This window comes from Simochromis diagramma, unplaced genomic scaffold (genome assembly GCF_900408965.1).
Source record: "Simochromis diagramma unplaced genomic scaffold, fSimDia1.1 OVJJ01000663.1, whole genome shotgun sequence".
Lineage (NCBI taxonomy): Eukaryota > Metazoa > Chordata > Actinopteri > Cichliformes > Cichlidae > Simochromis > Simochromis diagramma.
In genome coordinates this window covers 852,624-869,945 of record NW_024387049.1, presented here as the reverse complement: position 1 = coordinate 869,945, position 17,322 = coordinate 852,624, and the positions used below count along the sequence as shown (strand labels likewise).

Genomic DNA, 17,322 nt, shown 5'->3' with positions numbered 1-17,322 from the left:
CACGGTGGGTGGGTGTGCCATTTAGAATTGGCGGGTTAGTTTTGTGATATAATGCACACAACCCTTTCGGTTTTATCTCCTGTTCACATTTCTTTAGATCACTCACAGACACAGAGGAAGTCCTTTTTACAAAATATCTTCAACATCTCCGTTCTTGCTTCTTCTTGTTCCCTTTTTCTGTGGTGTACGTATGGATCTAATGGCAAGTAGGCAAATCAGCCAGCTGTGACATTAGCCACCATCCCTTCTCAGGCCGGGATGATGCTATTTCCTTAAATAACTGTGTATGTGTGTGAGAGAGAGACAGAGAGTGGACATCGGAACTAGGCTTCCCAGGGCTAGCATCCCACACTGCCAGAAGGAAGGACAAACTACTAACCTTTATTAATTATTAAAACACACACAGACACCTTGCCATATTATTAGATGATGCATGGCTCCCACGTTTCCCCAGAGCTCCCAGCCACATCTCCTGGCTTTCTGGATGACAACTGAACCAATTCTATCCACGGATTAAAGCCTTGAGATGTGGCTGATAGCTCAGAAAATAAAACAAGATTTGGCTATTTGTCCAATAATGCCTGGCTGATGCTCAGTTTGCTCATTTCCTCCATTCTTTTCCATACATATATGCTCTTTATAATTATACATTTACATTTTCTTTGTTTTCTATTATTTGTTTGATTCATTTTTTTTTTTTTGGCAGGCAATCCATCTCTGTCCATCGGTTTCTCCTGCACTGTCCTATTTTCCATACATCTTACCCTCCATACATCTGCCCCTCCCTGAGCCTGGTTCTGTTGGAGGTTTCTTCCCGTTAAAAGGCAGTTTTTACTTCCAGCTGTCAGCTTACTCAATGGGGGTTGTTTGATTGTTGGGGTTTTCTCTGTAGTATTGTTGGGTTACAATAGAAAGCTCATAGCTATATAAAATATATATAAATTGACTTATTCCGGAAGTTAGGCCATTGCTTTGGTCTTAAATGACTGGAACTGACTTAAAAATCAAAAGATCATGAAGAAATAACTAATGAAACATAGATGAGATGTGAGAAAAAAGAACAGTAAAGGCCTATTAAGCAAAGGGGAAAAAACAGATTTGTAGGAAGAGATTAAAAAAAATCAAATAAATAAATGATTGCAAATAAATGGAAGAGAAGAAACAAGTGGTATAGTGTTTGGACAGGGAGAGACAAGAGGAGGGGTGCGCACAGTGTAAACGGTGGGTAAATGAAGTGTGATTTCCACTTGGGGTGACGCTATCTGTTGCCCTTTTCCTTCAGGTTAATGGGTACTATCATAAAACTGGGCCGCTTAGGTGGACACCGGGTCACAACCACAGACGTAGGTGCACACACAAAACCCGACGCGTGGTCAAGGTGAAATATGGGTCCTAATGGTTGTGTTCCATCGTTACAAGGGCTCGGAGTTGATTTGTCCATCGTAAAACAGCTCGTGCAACTGCCGTGTGGGGAAAAAATGGGGGCAGAAGTGAACTTGAGGTCACGGGTTTGAATCCTAATCCCTGTAGGAAACACTTAGCTTTGCATTGACAGCGTGCTCCTGCCTTTTATGCAGATTTATGATACCAAAATCTTTGTTCAGAATAAAAAAATAGGTCAGCGAGCTGGACATAAAATCTGAGTTGAAATACAGGCGGTAATAATCCTTCAAAATTACTCTGTATCAACCAATATATCCTGGTAATATGATTCATGTTATTTAATTTAATGAAATTATGAGACATCCCAATTTGTTATTTCATACCCAGGACAATGTTTCCAATTCAAGATTACAGGATTCATTATACCTTCATTCAACCATGTCCGTTATTGTAAGACACCGGGTTAAACTTAGCTTTAAACATATAGATGTTAATAGTTTGTTTAACGTGTTCGTGCACAGTTTCATTGAGACTGACCCAAACAGGGTATATAAAGACATATATACATACCTACAGATCATTAAAGTAACGCTTATAATAAATATTTGACTCTGTTAAGGAGAGAGCTCAGTCCTACCTGAGGCAGATGGTGGCTAGCCTCTCTATCTCTGTCTCCATGTGTTCCTGTAGCTCTCCAGGCCTGAGCAACACCTGGCAGATGGGACAGACTGGAGCCTGGCTGTCATACAGGGACATCTTCTTTTTACCTGGAGACACCAATGAAGAGAAACACACAGTGACAAGAATATCAGCATAAGAGATATAAGCACCCAACCATTTCTTTTTTCATGCACAAACCTTACATGTTGAGTGTGTTTAAATATATGGTATCAGAATGCACCTCAAATATTATTTTTTATTACTGTTGTTTTATTACTGCAGAATCCCATCGAGTACAAATGAAGCTAGTGTGGAAGTACCTTAAAAATGTAGTTTTACAATGGCCAGCAGGGGGCAACTTCTATGAGTGCAAAAATGGGTCCTATCGCAAACCCTACTACTCACTCCATCTACAACTTCAGTTGGCATTTTCCTAGATCATTGTTTCAGTCACTCACGTCAAACCTTATTTAAGTCAAAATGGTCACTTCATAAAAATATGTTTCCATACAGTAAAAACATGCAGGGTATGCTTTAGGACACGGCCACATTGGGATTGACAAGATGCTAGAGCATGTGGTGACCTTGCATAAATTCCCTACATAAATCTCTTTGCATAGTATTGACAGACTTTGTCATGTGGCAGTGAAGCAGAAGTTTTAGGGTAAAAGCAAGAAAATGGGTTTAAGGAGCCAGCATCCTCAGCAAGCATCACAGTATACATTTCTGGATTACACGCTTACAAAAGCAGACTAGAGTGCTCTACAGTATCCATTGTGTAATGTTGCTCTGGGGTCAAAGCGGGAGGTGGTGTTAGAAGGGGAGTTAAAGAAGTGTCTGCCATGGATGAGATAATGCTGTATAGAGTCTGCCAACACTACCTCACTTCATTGTCCTTGATCAGCAGGGCATAGGGTGGGGCCACACCTGTTTCTCTGTGTGTGTGTTATTGTGTCGAGCACTGCGTACGTGTTGGAACGTATGCATTTTTGTGTTTGTGCTTTGTCTGTCTAACCTGGCTAAAAATACCATCTATTGAAATCATATCAGTGCTTAGAGTTGGAGGACACTTCCTGATTTCCTGGATAGCCAATCAAATAGTTCTTTTTTTAGCCCGCAAACAATAGGCCCCGCCTCAGCCAGGACATCCCGTTTAGACCGCTTGTCACCACGGCAACAAGGGGACCAGGTACGGGGGGACTCCCTGTCTGCCTTGTCTTTAGTGAACCGTTTTCTTTTTCTTTTCTTTTTAATGCACAAACATTACATACACACACTCCTATACATACACATGCAGCCCTTGGGGGGCATTTATCCTTGCTCACAGTTTCCTGCAAAAGGACTCATGATACAACTAGTAACGGAAAGCACGCACAAACGTCCCCCCCCCCTCCACAACCCACCTCCGCCGCTGCCCTTCTTTTTTCAGAGCGTGTGCATGCATACTAGCCTCCCATTCTCCTGCACTGCTGCTTAACACAGCCCACAGCACTGGACACGTTAAGTGACTTTGAAAAATAGGTAATCGATTACCTTCTTTCTCTCTTTTTCTATCTCTTTTTTACATGTTTCCTTCTCTTTTTTGCATTCTGATTCTCCCTACAATCCTTTCTTTGCTTTTTCTTTCTTCCTTTCTTTTTCATCTTCTTTATTTTCATTTCTTCCTTTCTCTCTCCCTTACTACCCCTCTCCTTTCTGATTTTTCCCTTTCTCTCCTTGTTTCTTCATCTCCTTTTTAGCCCCCCTCTCAGCCCCTGCACACCTCTCTCCCCTTTATTGCTTTGACAAGATAATTTGAGTCATGCTGAAGCCGTCCGCCATCCGCCACAGCAAACAAAGAACAGATCCAATCCCCCTCTGCAGCCGATGGGGCCGCTTTCTATTCTGCAGACAAACGCACTCCTGGAGGTCGCGGACACGCACACAAACATATGCTTGATTATTGTTGAGTCCAAAAAAAAAGTGCAAACGCTTGTTTTGCATGGTGAAAGTTTACTTTGTGTATTTCAATAAGAGGTGATTTTCTTTTGAAGTTTGAAAGATTCTCTGTGAATGAGGTTATTTTTGTACTGGCAGACTGATGATAAAGACATGTAGCTGCACATTTACGACAACAGAAAAGCAACAATGAATAAGAGGAAAACATACTAAAGTGGAGGAATGATTGGGTTGTGTGAAGTGGTTTGAATTCAAACTTTTTTTTTTTTACAGAAAATATGAACCAGCACATTAACACCAAACATATTCCTAAGACATGCAAATTTGACTTTCTCTGATGTGATGGAATAAATACAGCTAACAGCTTTTAGATCCAACAGAGATGGGAACTGCTGTCACCAAAAACATAAAAGCAGCACTAAACGTAGACCAAAATATAAAATCAGCCCCAATATGTGAAAATAAATAGATAATTTCATAAATCCTGCAACACAAAGCATTCAATCAAACACTGAAGGGAAACTTTGCATTTTTTTAAAAGTCAGATTTTTTTTAAAGCTAAAAAATATTAAATATATCAGCAACAAGTGTGTCTCCATATGAAAATTATCACATAAAACTTGCAAAATTAGCAAATGAAACATCTTTCAGTCAAAAACGGGCCCCCAATTAATCCAGATGTAATGCCATGCAATGTTTATTTGCCCTAAAAGTCTTGTCAAAACTTTCACTCTTCATCTCTTTCTTTTCTTTTTTTAAACTTGTTTGCTGTTGTGGTGTTTCCTCCTTTCCTGTCATTTTTACTTCCCATGTACTTTCTCTTTTCCCTTCCTCTTATTTTTCCCCTCTCCCTGTCAAGTGCTCCCCGAGGGAAGTGAGCGATGGGGAGAGCCGAACGGACAGAAAAATCCCTCGAAGGAGGAAGAGGAGGAGAAGCAGGGTTGGGAGGGATGGGGGGGTGGGGTGGTGCTGATGTGATGTGATGTCGCACACCCTGCTTGTCAGCCCCTTAAAGATGATTAATGTTGGGGCGACACGCAAACACATGTGTGTATCCACATGTCCCGCTTTAGACTTCACACACTCAAAACACACACACTCCCCCTGCGGCGCGACGAGGGAGCGTTTAATCTTGGGTAGCACGGGGAAGGCACCGGAGCTGCAGAAGATGGAGGGGGGGTTGGAGCGAGAAGACGGCCGGACAATAACAAGGAAATAGGACTGACAGGACTTTTTAGTGTTGAGACTCCTCAGTGAAGCACTGGTCGGCTGCCCAAATGAGGGGATGGATGGATGGATGGAGCAGGAGAGCCGAGAGAAGGTGTGCGTCTCCTTGACAGCCATGATGGAATATAGGCCTGAACCCTCCCACCCTACAAAATGTGCCAAGATGGATCGTCTTATCTCTCTTTCTCTGACTTCCTTTTCCTTCTTTCTCCTTCTCCCAGTCCCTCCATCTGTCTTTACTTACTCCTTCTCCTTTCCAGATCACTATCTCTCTCTTTTCCTCTTCTTCCTTATTTCCTCCTGTCACCACTTTCCCTTCTTTCATCTCTGTCACTTGAGCCAGTTAACAGATCTCAGTGGCTTCACGAAACAATAAGTCACCGAGCTGGCAGGAAGCATATCCTCTGACTTTTCTGATCGCCAGTCTGATTTATTTACTGACTGTTGTACTGCTGACACGACACTTACGCTGGTCTAACACGACAAATTGAGTAGCTAATTCCTAGTTCAGCTTTGTGAATCTGTCAGTGGAATGACTGAAAATTGCAAAGATAACCATAAGACTGTTTTATTTTTATTTTTTCAAAAAAACAGAAACGATGTTAAATTTAATCAATGATCACCCCAAAATACGTCCTTGATTAGGCTTTTCAAATAATGAGAGGAGCCGCACATACAAACACAACTAGACAGGCAATTACAGACAGCAGATGTTGAGGAGGAGAAAGCCAGATCATGTGGAAGAGTGGAGAGCAAAGAGGAGGGATCTTCTTTTCTTTGTCATCCCTTCCTTTCCTTTTGTTTCACTTTCATCCTAATAGCCTTACTTTCTGCTTTCCTAACTCTACATGCTCATTTCCCCCATTTGCAACACTGCTTTTTCTTCCTTTCTTCCTTTTCTTCCTCATATCCCTTTTCATATTTATTGTGCACTAATAAATATGAGTGATCCTTATTTTCAAAAATCTCAGACTTCAGAGGCTGCGCAGCCAAAAGCTGCTGAAAATTGGTAAATCATTAGTCATCACGAAATGATGAAAAAGTTTGAACCTCTTGTACTACTTCAACTGGCGTTCTTCTTCTTCTTCTTTTGAAAATAAAAACTTTTTCTCCTCTCTCTTCAGTCTCTTGGTGCTACCCCGTCTCCCTCTTCCTTGCTTTGGTCCAGATGAAGTGGGAATCAATAGATGCTAGATAGCACAGGCTCCCAGTCTCAGACTACAATGAGCTGAGGTAAAAGGCCACCTCCAGAGAGGACAGGGATTGTCAGCTCAATACTCTCTCTCAATGGGACCAGAGATAAAACACCATTTGGGGTGTCCTCATGGCTCAATGGGCTAAGAGGCAAAGCATGTACTCACAAAACTGTGGCTCCAAATCCCATTTAATGACCTGGATTGCGTGTCATCTGTCTGCCTTTATCTCGCCCAACATGGCGGCCTCTAAGGAAGCAGGAGACTGGTGTACACTGAACCCTTCCCTTTTTCTATGCGCTTCTTATAGCTTGCCTTGATGGCACATGGCAGTAAGAAATGCACTTTTATAAAAACTTACAGATTTTTGGGTTAAACGTGTCCTCTTTATGAAGGAGTTTAGAAAGAAACCAAAATGTTTGACTTTCCATGAACTTGATCACTCTTTTCTATTTTTTATATCTTCTGCAAGGAATTGTATTGACTTGTAAAGGGTGCACACAATCAGCTAATGAGCACCGAGCATGTAAACTGAATTTAAGCGCAACAATAAGAGTCAGAAAACAGGAAGGCTGGATTTATGGCTTGGCATATACAGAGTATGTTTGTATGCTACGTTCGCACAAACACACCGCAACAGGCACACTTGCACATTCCCCAAATGGAATTACAAAGTGTCTACATGTAGAGGCTGTTTTTCTGTCCTTGAACAACTGTCTTCACCTTATGTGTATACACACACACATGCGCGCGCACACACTTCCATTCCCCCTCCTTGTTGTTCCCCTAAATGAGTTTTCTGACATGCATCAAGTGTTTATGCCTACAACCCTCTTGTCTCTCGTCTTCCCTTCCTCCTCTTCCACCTCCCTTCTTCTCCCCTCCCCTCTCCCGCTCGCCCGGCCGGTTAGCTATAACACCCGCCAACATCGGTAAACAAGGAAATCTCTCAGCCGCGGCCCGGCGTGTAACCGCATTACCGCGCCCGATAACCTCTTCAAATAATGTGCGATAAGGGGAATTTGATTTGATTCACGAAAGGGAAAGAGGGCCACTTCTGCTTCCCCCCGACTCCTCCTCCCTTCCCTTCCAATCTCTTTCTTTTCCTTTCCTTTATTTCTGTCGTTCTTTCCCTTCACCCCACCATCTTCTCCTCTTCTTCCTTTCACTTAGCCTCCGGGTCCAGGCCTCCTCCTCCACCTCCTCCTCCCGTTGCATTCTCCCTTTCTCCAGAATGACACTGCTTCGCATCCGCAATCAAATAAATCCCGCCGAGGTGTCAGCCTTCATTTCGACTCTCCCCTGTCTTTCCCCGAGACCGATGCAAGGTGAGGTGAGAGGGGCTCCGTAAAGCCATCATCTCCATAATGGCGAATATGAGCCCTAAAGCCCAAAACCAGGGGGCCGCATTAACACAAATGGGACTAGCAAGGTGTGTGTGTGCGTGGGTCTCCCGGTGAAGTGATATGGTTTTTCTCTTAAGTGAGCTGTGATTTAACCAGGCTAGACACTAGGCTGATCACTGCCTCCGTATGGGCGCGCGTGCAAAATAGATGAGGCTGTGTGGCTCATTCAGGGGACATTTGATGAAATGGAACGGGGGTCAACTTCAGTTTGCCACCCGGGCTGCTTTGCGTTGCTCTCTGCGAGCGTGTGCGTTCCCTGTGTCTGTCTGAGCATATGTGTGTATGTGTGTGTGTGTTTGTGTGCAGTCTCACTCCCTGACAGTGATGCATGGCACTTTTAAATAGCACTCCTCCACGCCCTGCTCAAAACTCATCACCGGGGTCTTTCACTATCCCTCCCTCGCTCCCTGGGGTTGTCACTTTTAGAAAAGCAAATGAAATGTCGGTGCCGTACAGAGGAGAGGAGGGATGAAGAGATGGCCGACTGAGGGGTAGCAAGTGGAAAGGTGTGTGTGTGTGTGTGTGTGTGTGTGCAGGAGTATGGATGTATGCTGTCTGTTCAAGACAATTGGAATTTTTCTGTGGGTAAATAAGAGGCAGAATGAATAGAAGATGCATTCGTCTTACATCGATAGGAACTGCACAACTGCTACTATATGCACAATACTTTTTGTGTCACTGGGGAAAGGTTTTGGGTCAGAAGAATATTTTCACGGCCCCTTACTTTTAAACACACTCTTAGAATTCAAAAGGAATTAAAATCAAACTTGGTGGATTTAGAAAAGAGAAAGGGAAAGCCCAAGAGATCAGCACATCATAAATCACCGGCTGCCTAGTTTGAACATACGTGATAAATTGTGATCTAATGATCCCAGTGTGTGTGTGTGTCTGTGTGTGTGTGTGTCAGCATGTATAATGCTGCTTTTACTCCTGGGACCTGGCAACAGGCATATGTGTTCGTCTTGAAGACAGTGGAGTGATGCTTGTAAGGTTATCTCCAACTACTGACAGCTGTTTATTCAATCAATCACCTTGTCAGTGCGCGTGCATGCCCCTGTCCAAGAGTGGCGAGCGAGAAAGAAGTAAATTAATGGAGCATTAACCAAGCGCTGACCCACAGAGCCACAGGCACAAGCAGCAGCCACGGGCCAATCCCAATAACACACAGCCACATGTATTGTGCCAGTGGTTTGCAGGAAGCCGACTAAGTGGAATATTCACTGTTCTTATTTAGCATCCTTTTAGAACATGGGATATGAAAGCTATGCCTGCAGTTAGGAGTGTATGATGTGTGTTTATAATTAAGTCACACAGAGGGAAGACACTTCTGCTTTTACTGACCTATGCCCTGTCTGTGCTGACTGACTCTATTCCATTTCTCCTTCCTCAGCTGTGTGGAGGTGGAGGGATACCGAATAGAGAGAGGTGTGGGTGTGAGGCCTGTCGGCACTCATTTCCATCCCAAAGGGCCTAATCATGACAGGAACATGCCGTGTCAGTGGGCAAACAGGGACATCAGCAAGTTTGAAATAGATACTCCGAGTCAGCCCTAATCACACAAACACAGCCTGTTTTCTTGCCCGCCTGCACGCTCGTGTGTGTGTGTGTGCTGTACTAAATAATATAGTGAATAGTATTACTGCAAACACAAATTCAGCTCACACTTTGACATTATATACTTTATTTATCGTCTGATAGCTACTGTTGCCCATTAACAGGAACTTTCAGTGCGTTTTAATCGATGCTGATATTTTCTGCTGACTGTTCTCCATATAGCTGACATACTTGCTTGACTTTGTGTTCAATAGCCCTATTAATCCACACTTAGAGCTGGTCTTCAGCAGCACATATCAACACAAAAAATAGTCTCCTGCATATTACTTCCCTATTATTTATTCTTTCTTTATGTCTCTCATTTACTCTCCTTTTTTCCCCCCTTCCCCTTGCTTTGATTTGCCTCTCTTGTTGCCTCTCATTATCGCTCTCCCTGCTGCTTTCATATGGTCTAGCGGCTGAATTAATTACCAAAGCCAATTAACGCTAGATTGGCTGATGTTTTAACTAATTAGCTTTAATGAGGGTGCCGTGGCTGCCTGCACCGTGTTAATTGAATCCTAACAGCGGAGGAGGCAGCCTGTGGAGGCAGAATGAGAGCGATGGATGGATAGAAGGATGGATGGATAAAGACACACGCACAGATTTGTTATTGATAATATTTAGAGCGGATCATAGTACCTCCCACACTGTTGTTGCTGCTGGTTTATCATTAACATTTCTGGCCTTTTGTACCGATATCCACCCTTAGAGAAAAAAAGGAAATAGAATCCTATCAGAAGGTGATGTGAATATGTTATGCCAGCATGTGCGTTCCCCTCATTTGCTGGTTAAAGGTTTATCTTAGATAACTAGATTTAAGTAATGCAACTCATATCCTCGCTGTGTATCTCCTGGTTATTCCTCTCTGTGTTTGTTATTGCAAAACGTGTCTGGCAAAGAGGAGCAGCAGATTAGACTCTTAGATCACTGTCATGGCGTCCTCTTAGTGCGGATTACCTGCTGAACTCCATTCTCACCTGTCTTATGATAGGAGGATCAGAAGAGACGGGAAAAGGATAAAACTAAATTTCACATTATGTCATTTGAAGGAGATTTGAATATTTTCACGCAGCATCGTGGATTCTGCAAGCTGTATTTAAGATTCTTGCATTTTATTTTTGATTGAATTTTTTAAACTGTCCTTCATATACCTAGTAAGTTTCCTTACTAAACCATGTTTTCGGTCCAAAGTAGAAGAATGTAGCCTAGCTGCTAAGCCCAGGCTTAACCTAGCCATAAATCACTCTGGCTGTGTTATTACCAGCTTTACATAGCTGTTCAGGTCCCTACTGTTTAGTTTGTCATCACAAATGTAGACTCTGATATTACAATTTAATGTGATTTCTGTCCTAAAGAAACAGTAGTCATTGAAAATTTGCTGTTAATTTATCCTTCGCTAGCGAAAGTTAGCAAAGGCTAAAGCTAGCAATCATAATAGTATTTAGCTAGCTAAAATTTAAATAGCTAAATATTAATGAAGTCATTTTGACAAATTAACCTAAAAAGGCACAAAATTATACATACATTTCAGTTTTCTATTTTTTATGCAGTTGCCATTTTATGTAAGGCCACATTTCTTTCTTTCTTTTTTTTTTTTTTTGCTTTTTACAGTAGGCTGTGACTGATCAACAAAATCTAGGCTATTACTGATGTTTGTACACAAAAAGGAGAAAAAAATAAAGACATAACACTTTCTTACATATATTATTTAATTAAATCCAACCAATATGAAATTGACCAGAAATAACTGTAAATTTTAAAAAGCAAACCTTAAATTAACATTACTGAGCGACATGAGCCGCATTACATAAAGATTGAACATTATGCCCATCCTCTTCCTTTCTCTGCTTTCTCCCATCTTGCTGATCTAAAGACATGAACCCCGGCAGATTGTCTGAGGTGGCCATAAAAATCTGCATGGCCGTGTAAAAGGCTTAATGATTTTAAAGTTACAAGAGAAAAGAGCCTGCAGTTTGTCTCATCCATCAAGTCTAGCACCAGCGCCTTCGCCAAATGGCCCTGCCACCTAACCTGGAGCTTTGCAATGCGGGGCCAAATACGCCCTCCCTCTCTCGCTGTCTCACTGAAACATTTTGTCTTCGTCCTACTTAGACTACATTATTTCTTTCCTTACTCTTTGTATCTCTTTCACCTTCTCTGTGTCACCTTGTATTTTTCTTTTTCAGTTTTCCATAGTATTAGTATCAGTTGGCTGCAGTTCTTTTCTTTTCTATGCAGCCAGAAAGACTACAAATGTAAGATTTTTCTGCTTTAAATTAGGTTGGCACACGGTAAATGACTCATATTTTAGGGTATAAATAAGCCACACTGGCTCTTGACATAGCAGGTAGACACCAAATACACAAGCCAGACCTTAAACATCTAAATTTGGTGCAATAAAAGATGCCTTAACTTCTTACATGACCTTGAATTAGCTGATACTGGCTACAGTTTCTAAAGACAGCACTCATCCATCTAACCCATTCAACCCAGCAGTCCCTAACCTCCAATAAGATTCCACTTACTGATAGAAGCCTTTTGACTGGCTCTTGAAAACTCTAATCAGTATTATCTGTTTCTCTAATGCAGAAATCAGGCTTTATAGAATACTTTGATATAAGTTTACTGTGTTCTGCTCTCCTTGCCTGAATGACTACATGTCTTAGGATGTTCTATCAGGGCAGAGGTTCCCTCCTGAGGTGGATGACACATATCAAGTACACGTTAACTCTTAGATACATACACTCATATCCAACATATCCCTCTAGAGATGTGGTCTTGTAGAAAGAAATGGGTAATTTCATGTTCCCATCATTGGCTCATCTGTCAAATGGTGGCAGATTCATTTATGCACATACACACATGTGAAGCCTGACCATTGCAGTGCTTTGACTAGTTTCCTGTTTCCCCTATTCCTTTTTCTGGTGTACTTTCCTATGTGCTTTCCATGTTCAGCTTTTGTGTTCGCTCTAGAATAGCGAGAACAAGCCTGCTTCACCAGGAAGATATTTCACACTCCCACAACAGTCATCTAAACAACTCCTCAAATTCATATGTCACTGTAATGCATGCAAAATGAAAAAGTGGGATCCAAAAATAAATGTGATTATTTTACTCTGGCGACATTTTTGCTAATGAAGGCTAAATTAAAACATTTATTACCGGCTGTGTTAAATGCACATGTGCATCTCCTCTGGCTCATCCACGACTTGGATTTATAGAGTGCAATAAGTAACATTAGAACATTTGAATTTATGGTTTCTATTAGCACCAGTCATTCAGACACAATAACAGCTATAAGCACACGCTGATATATAGCCTGGGTGACAACAAAAGCCAAATGTAAATCAGATAAATCGGTGAAATTGAACAGTCATTCAAAGAGCCCCATCTACAACTCTGAATGCTCATGAGTCCCTTTGTACGGCGGATGCAGGTGTGTGCGCTTGTGTGCATGTGCGTGTTTGCTTGTCAGCGATTGAGAAGGACCTATTTCCTCTTGCAGAATCCCCGGCTCTAAATGATGGATTGATATCTCTTTCACTGTAGATTATATACGCATGTGTGTGTATGGGTGTGTGTATATGTGTGTCACCGGCCCTCTCAGCCTCTTGCTGCCTCTCCTCTTAGGCCCTTATCAGCTCTTGTCACAAACAGAGGATAGGGGATAATCCTTCATACAAGGGGAGCAGTCTGGCCTTCCATCTATCTAGCTGTCTGTCTAGCTGTCTGCTATATTACCCATCTCACTGGAGTAGAAATCAAACAGACACAAAGCAAACTTCCTGCATCTCGCTAATCTCTGTTGGCACAACTCAGATGGCGAGTTTGATGGGAATAAAAGTCACTGCTTTTTTTCTCGCAAGTTTGGTCAGATTGTAAAAAGTTTGCTTCAAATCCCGTGTAATTATTTGCAGATAAACTTTCAAGTAAGGAGTTGGGAACTTTGTGTTTTCTTTAGGTGTCAGTTGTCCTGGTGGGATTTAAAAAAAAATAGCCACAGGCTCCTTTGGAAAAATGACTGCAAGCCAGATAATGAAAACTTTCCTAAGTTCTCGGTCACGCCTACGCCTTAGGGTGCTGCAGTGTGGTTGGGTTGCCTGCCATGTCCTCATGACATGTGGCTGCTGTGGGTCACTCCCGAGTTCCAAGAATCAGAGCGGTCCCTGGCACCAAACTGGGTCCAGACTTCAAGAGTTTGCTTATGTAAATCACGACTTTCACGGCATTTCATAATGCAGGAGAGCATCATTTAAAACACCACTCGCAAAATCTAATTTATGTGAGCACTTTTGTTCTAAAATGAGATTTTAGAGCCCAATAAAACTAGGTTAAAATAAAAGAACATTACAACAAATCGTCAACCACAGTGACTTGTACCACTTGAGGAAAAACCCACTCCAGATGGAAAAATCAAGTTGTGCTAGTCCTAACTACAAGAATATCCAATACCCACATGGCATTCACCGCGAGGCCTCGGTCTGTCTGTCTGTATACAAACTATATATCTGGGTGGTAACGTGATATGAGAAAACCACAGATGCCTATCTGCTGGAGTGGGTCATTGCACAGGTCACACATGAGGCTACTGTGTGTATGTGTGTAACAAGTGATTTCATCACTCAGCTGCAATTGGACATCATTGTGATCTTTATCAGTCTGCTATCTCTGTGCTCTATACGACTCTGCCTATCAATTATTCCTCCATCCATGTCCTGTCCTTTCCCTCTCTCTGAAGGGTGATATCACATTGTCCAATAGAGGGCGATGTTCCACTACATTTTGCTCTTGCAGCATCATTTGTAGTGTTTCCCTGAATAAATAACATTCTACATCTCTACTTTAATTCTTTTAAATCCTCATTTATCGTCCTCCTCATAAATGTGTTTGAGCAACTGGGAGACCAAATGAAACTGTGCTGGTAGCAAAGCAGCATCGGTAGAGTTTTCATAAATGTAAAAACTCTGAACACAACGTCTTTATAACTGATGTCAAAGTGCGTACTTTTCAAAGATGCTCTCACTCACTTTTTTCACAGCACTGAAAATCACTTATCTTTAAATTTGGTGACATTTAGATTTCCACATGATCTGAGTCCTCACATGCTTCTGTCTGAGATTAAGATTAAAACTATGAGTTCCTTGACTCATAAAAAGTTGTGGACACATAGTTTTCACTTGAGAATACAGTTTAAAATTGTCAGAATTTTTGCTGGGTTTGAACTGGACAACAATTGATCTCTAATTTTGTTTACTTTCTGGTATTGTTGGCTTCTACAAGGAGACAGCTTGGAGACTGTCACACACCCAAACGCCCAATCACAGACACACACAGACACACACAAAGAGGTGAGGGGAGGGAGTCTGCAGCTGAAATCAATAGAAAATTAAAGCGACTGAAATGGTTTCTGCTCACACATTAACCTTCCTTCTCTTTTCTCCTTTCCTCACCATTCTTTTCCATCTTTTCCATCATCATCCCCCTCTCACTTTCTCTCTCTCTCTGTCTCATGCCCTCCCCTAATAGCCAGTGCCACTGACGGCAACAGTGCTTCAAACAGCCTGAGTGTAGGTTCTAGTGACAGAGAGTAAAGAGACGTGTTTTTTCGAGTTTGATCTTTACAAACGGGTAGAGGGTGAGATGGCTGGATGGGAGGAAGAAGGAGGGGGGGGCAGTAATAGCACAGAGACGACAGGGGCTTTGGATACTCCCTCTCTACACACACTCACACACACATACATACTCCGTCTGGGGACTCAAATCTCAGAGCAATTTTCAGGCCGGATGATTGGCAGCTTGATGCGTATTCTTCCTCTACAAGACCGACTGATAACTCCAGCTATCCCATTCCACCATGCCATCTCTCCCTCTCTCTTTCCTCTCTTTCTCCCACTCTCACCACCTTTTTAGTCACTGTGACTCTCTCAACACCCCCTTGCCCTGACCCCCTCCTTCTCCTGCCCTCCACCCCCAGTCTCGCTCTCCCTCTCTCTCTCTCTCTGGGCCTGTTGTGGGACTATTACAATGACAGAGGCGATAAGGGACATTTATCACATGTGCGGCGGGGTGAGTGAGAAAAAGCCCTCAACAGGTCTAGGGGGAGGACAGACACACACACATACACACTCAGCATATAGACATGCAGAAATGCTTCCACATTGCATGCATGTGAATGTGCAAGCACCTGTGCACTTAAACAGACAAATAAACAGTGAGTGGTTGTGCATGCCTACACACAACTGCATACAGTCTCTTTTCCACACACACACGCACATAGATTGTAACGGTGAATCATCCTCCTTTTCCCCATTTTGTATTTTGCAGTTGACTGAGGCCAATTCCCCATAATTCAATACAGTTGAAAAATGAAACCCCGGTAAATCGCTACAGCGATTTTACAGATCCCCGCTTATCCTCATAATTCATTATTTCCAAACTGTAACAACATTACATTTCATTTGTAATGCTCCGCCTGCCTCAGCCATTTTCCAATTGTTATATCTTATTGTTTTCCCTCTCTAAGGGGGAGAAAAGTGAGTTATTGGGGGAGAAATGGAGGCAGGCTGGGTAGCAGGGCTTGCTCCTTCGCTGCCTATCTACCTGTTAGTCTGTCTCCATAGCTGTCTAGTTATTGTCCCGACTGGCTCTGCATCTGCCCTGTCTTCCTCTCCATCTGTCTGTCCTACTGTCTCACCAACTAACAGGCAACAGTGAACAAATGAGAACAGAGTGGCTGTCCTTATTGTGGTCAAGTAAGAATAAGCCTATTGTTTGCATCCTGATAGACACACATGCACTTACACAGGCTGACTGGCTTATTGTTTTTTAGCACTGTGGTACAGTCAGATCCACATCTGGACTGGTGCAGGGCCGAGACTGGTGCAAGGAAGGATGGAGTAAGGATGAGGAGGAGATAAGGAGGCAGGAGAGTAAGCATGGAAGAGGGAAGGATGACATGTGCAGGGTGCATCATGGTGGACTTGAAAGAGGAATGACCAAAAGGAGGACTAGAAGTCATGGAGAGAATCTGAGAGTGGAATGAATAACTGAAATAAAGAGGAGAAGATGTGATGAAGAACACTGGTGGAAGAAGGACTGAGATCATATATAACAGAAACAGGTAAAATATATAAACTAATAATGTTCACAGAGACAGAAACAGAGACACTAGCAGAAAAATTAACCAATAGGGACATTACTGATTATACTGATTCAAGAAATCACTTAAACAGGAAAACAACTAACTGTCACACATGGTGGTGGTAGTGTGATGCTCTGGGCTGCTTCAAGACATGGACTGCCATAATTGATTGAACAATGAATTCTATCTTCCTGTCAATTTGCATAACCTTCAACCTGAAGTTGAAGGTTATGCATCAGCACAATGATTTAAAACAAACAAAAAAATACATAAATAAAGATTTTGGAGTGGCCTAGTCATAGGCTGGATTTAAATCAGATTGAGATGTTTTCGCAAGACTATAAACAGGCCATTCATGCTCAAAGCCCTCCAGTGTGGCTAAATTAAACCAATTATGCAAAGAAGAGTGGGCCAAAATTCCTCCACAGTGACGTAAAAGACTCGTTGCCAATTATTGCTTTATTGCAGTTTTGCTACCAAGGGTGGCACAACCAGTCATAAAGTTTAGGGTTCAATAACTTCTTTGCACACAGCCAGGTAGTTTTAGATAGTTTCCCCACCTAATAAATACAGTCAAACAGCATTTTGTATTTCCTCTGGTTATCTTTGTCTAATATTAAAATATGTTAGATCATTTAAAAACCTCTAAGAGAGAAGTAAAAAATGTTGAAGCATCTATGATCCACGCTGGAATAAACTTGAGGACATAATGCTACTAGACATGTTGGTAATTATGATAAGATTAGATGAGATTAGCTGTTTTTACAACCTCACAGAA

General features: G+C 42.2%; 1 protein-coding gene across 6 annotated transcripts in view; it reads right to left on the bottom strand.

Annotated features, from left to right (window-relative positions):
- Window positions 1-17,322, bottom strand: part of rnf220a (ring finger protein 220a) — a 164,313-nt gene that overhangs the window by 40,673 nt on the left and 106,318 nt on the right. For all 6 annotated transcript variants that reach the window (XM_040044964.1, XM_040044963.1, XM_040044962.1 and 3 more), the window contains exon 3: window positions 2,021-2,150. In XM_040044964.1, coding sequence (XP_039900898.1) covers window positions 2,021-2,150 — 130 coding nt within the window. The remainder of the gene's footprint in view (window positions 1-2,020; window positions 2,151-17,322) is intronic.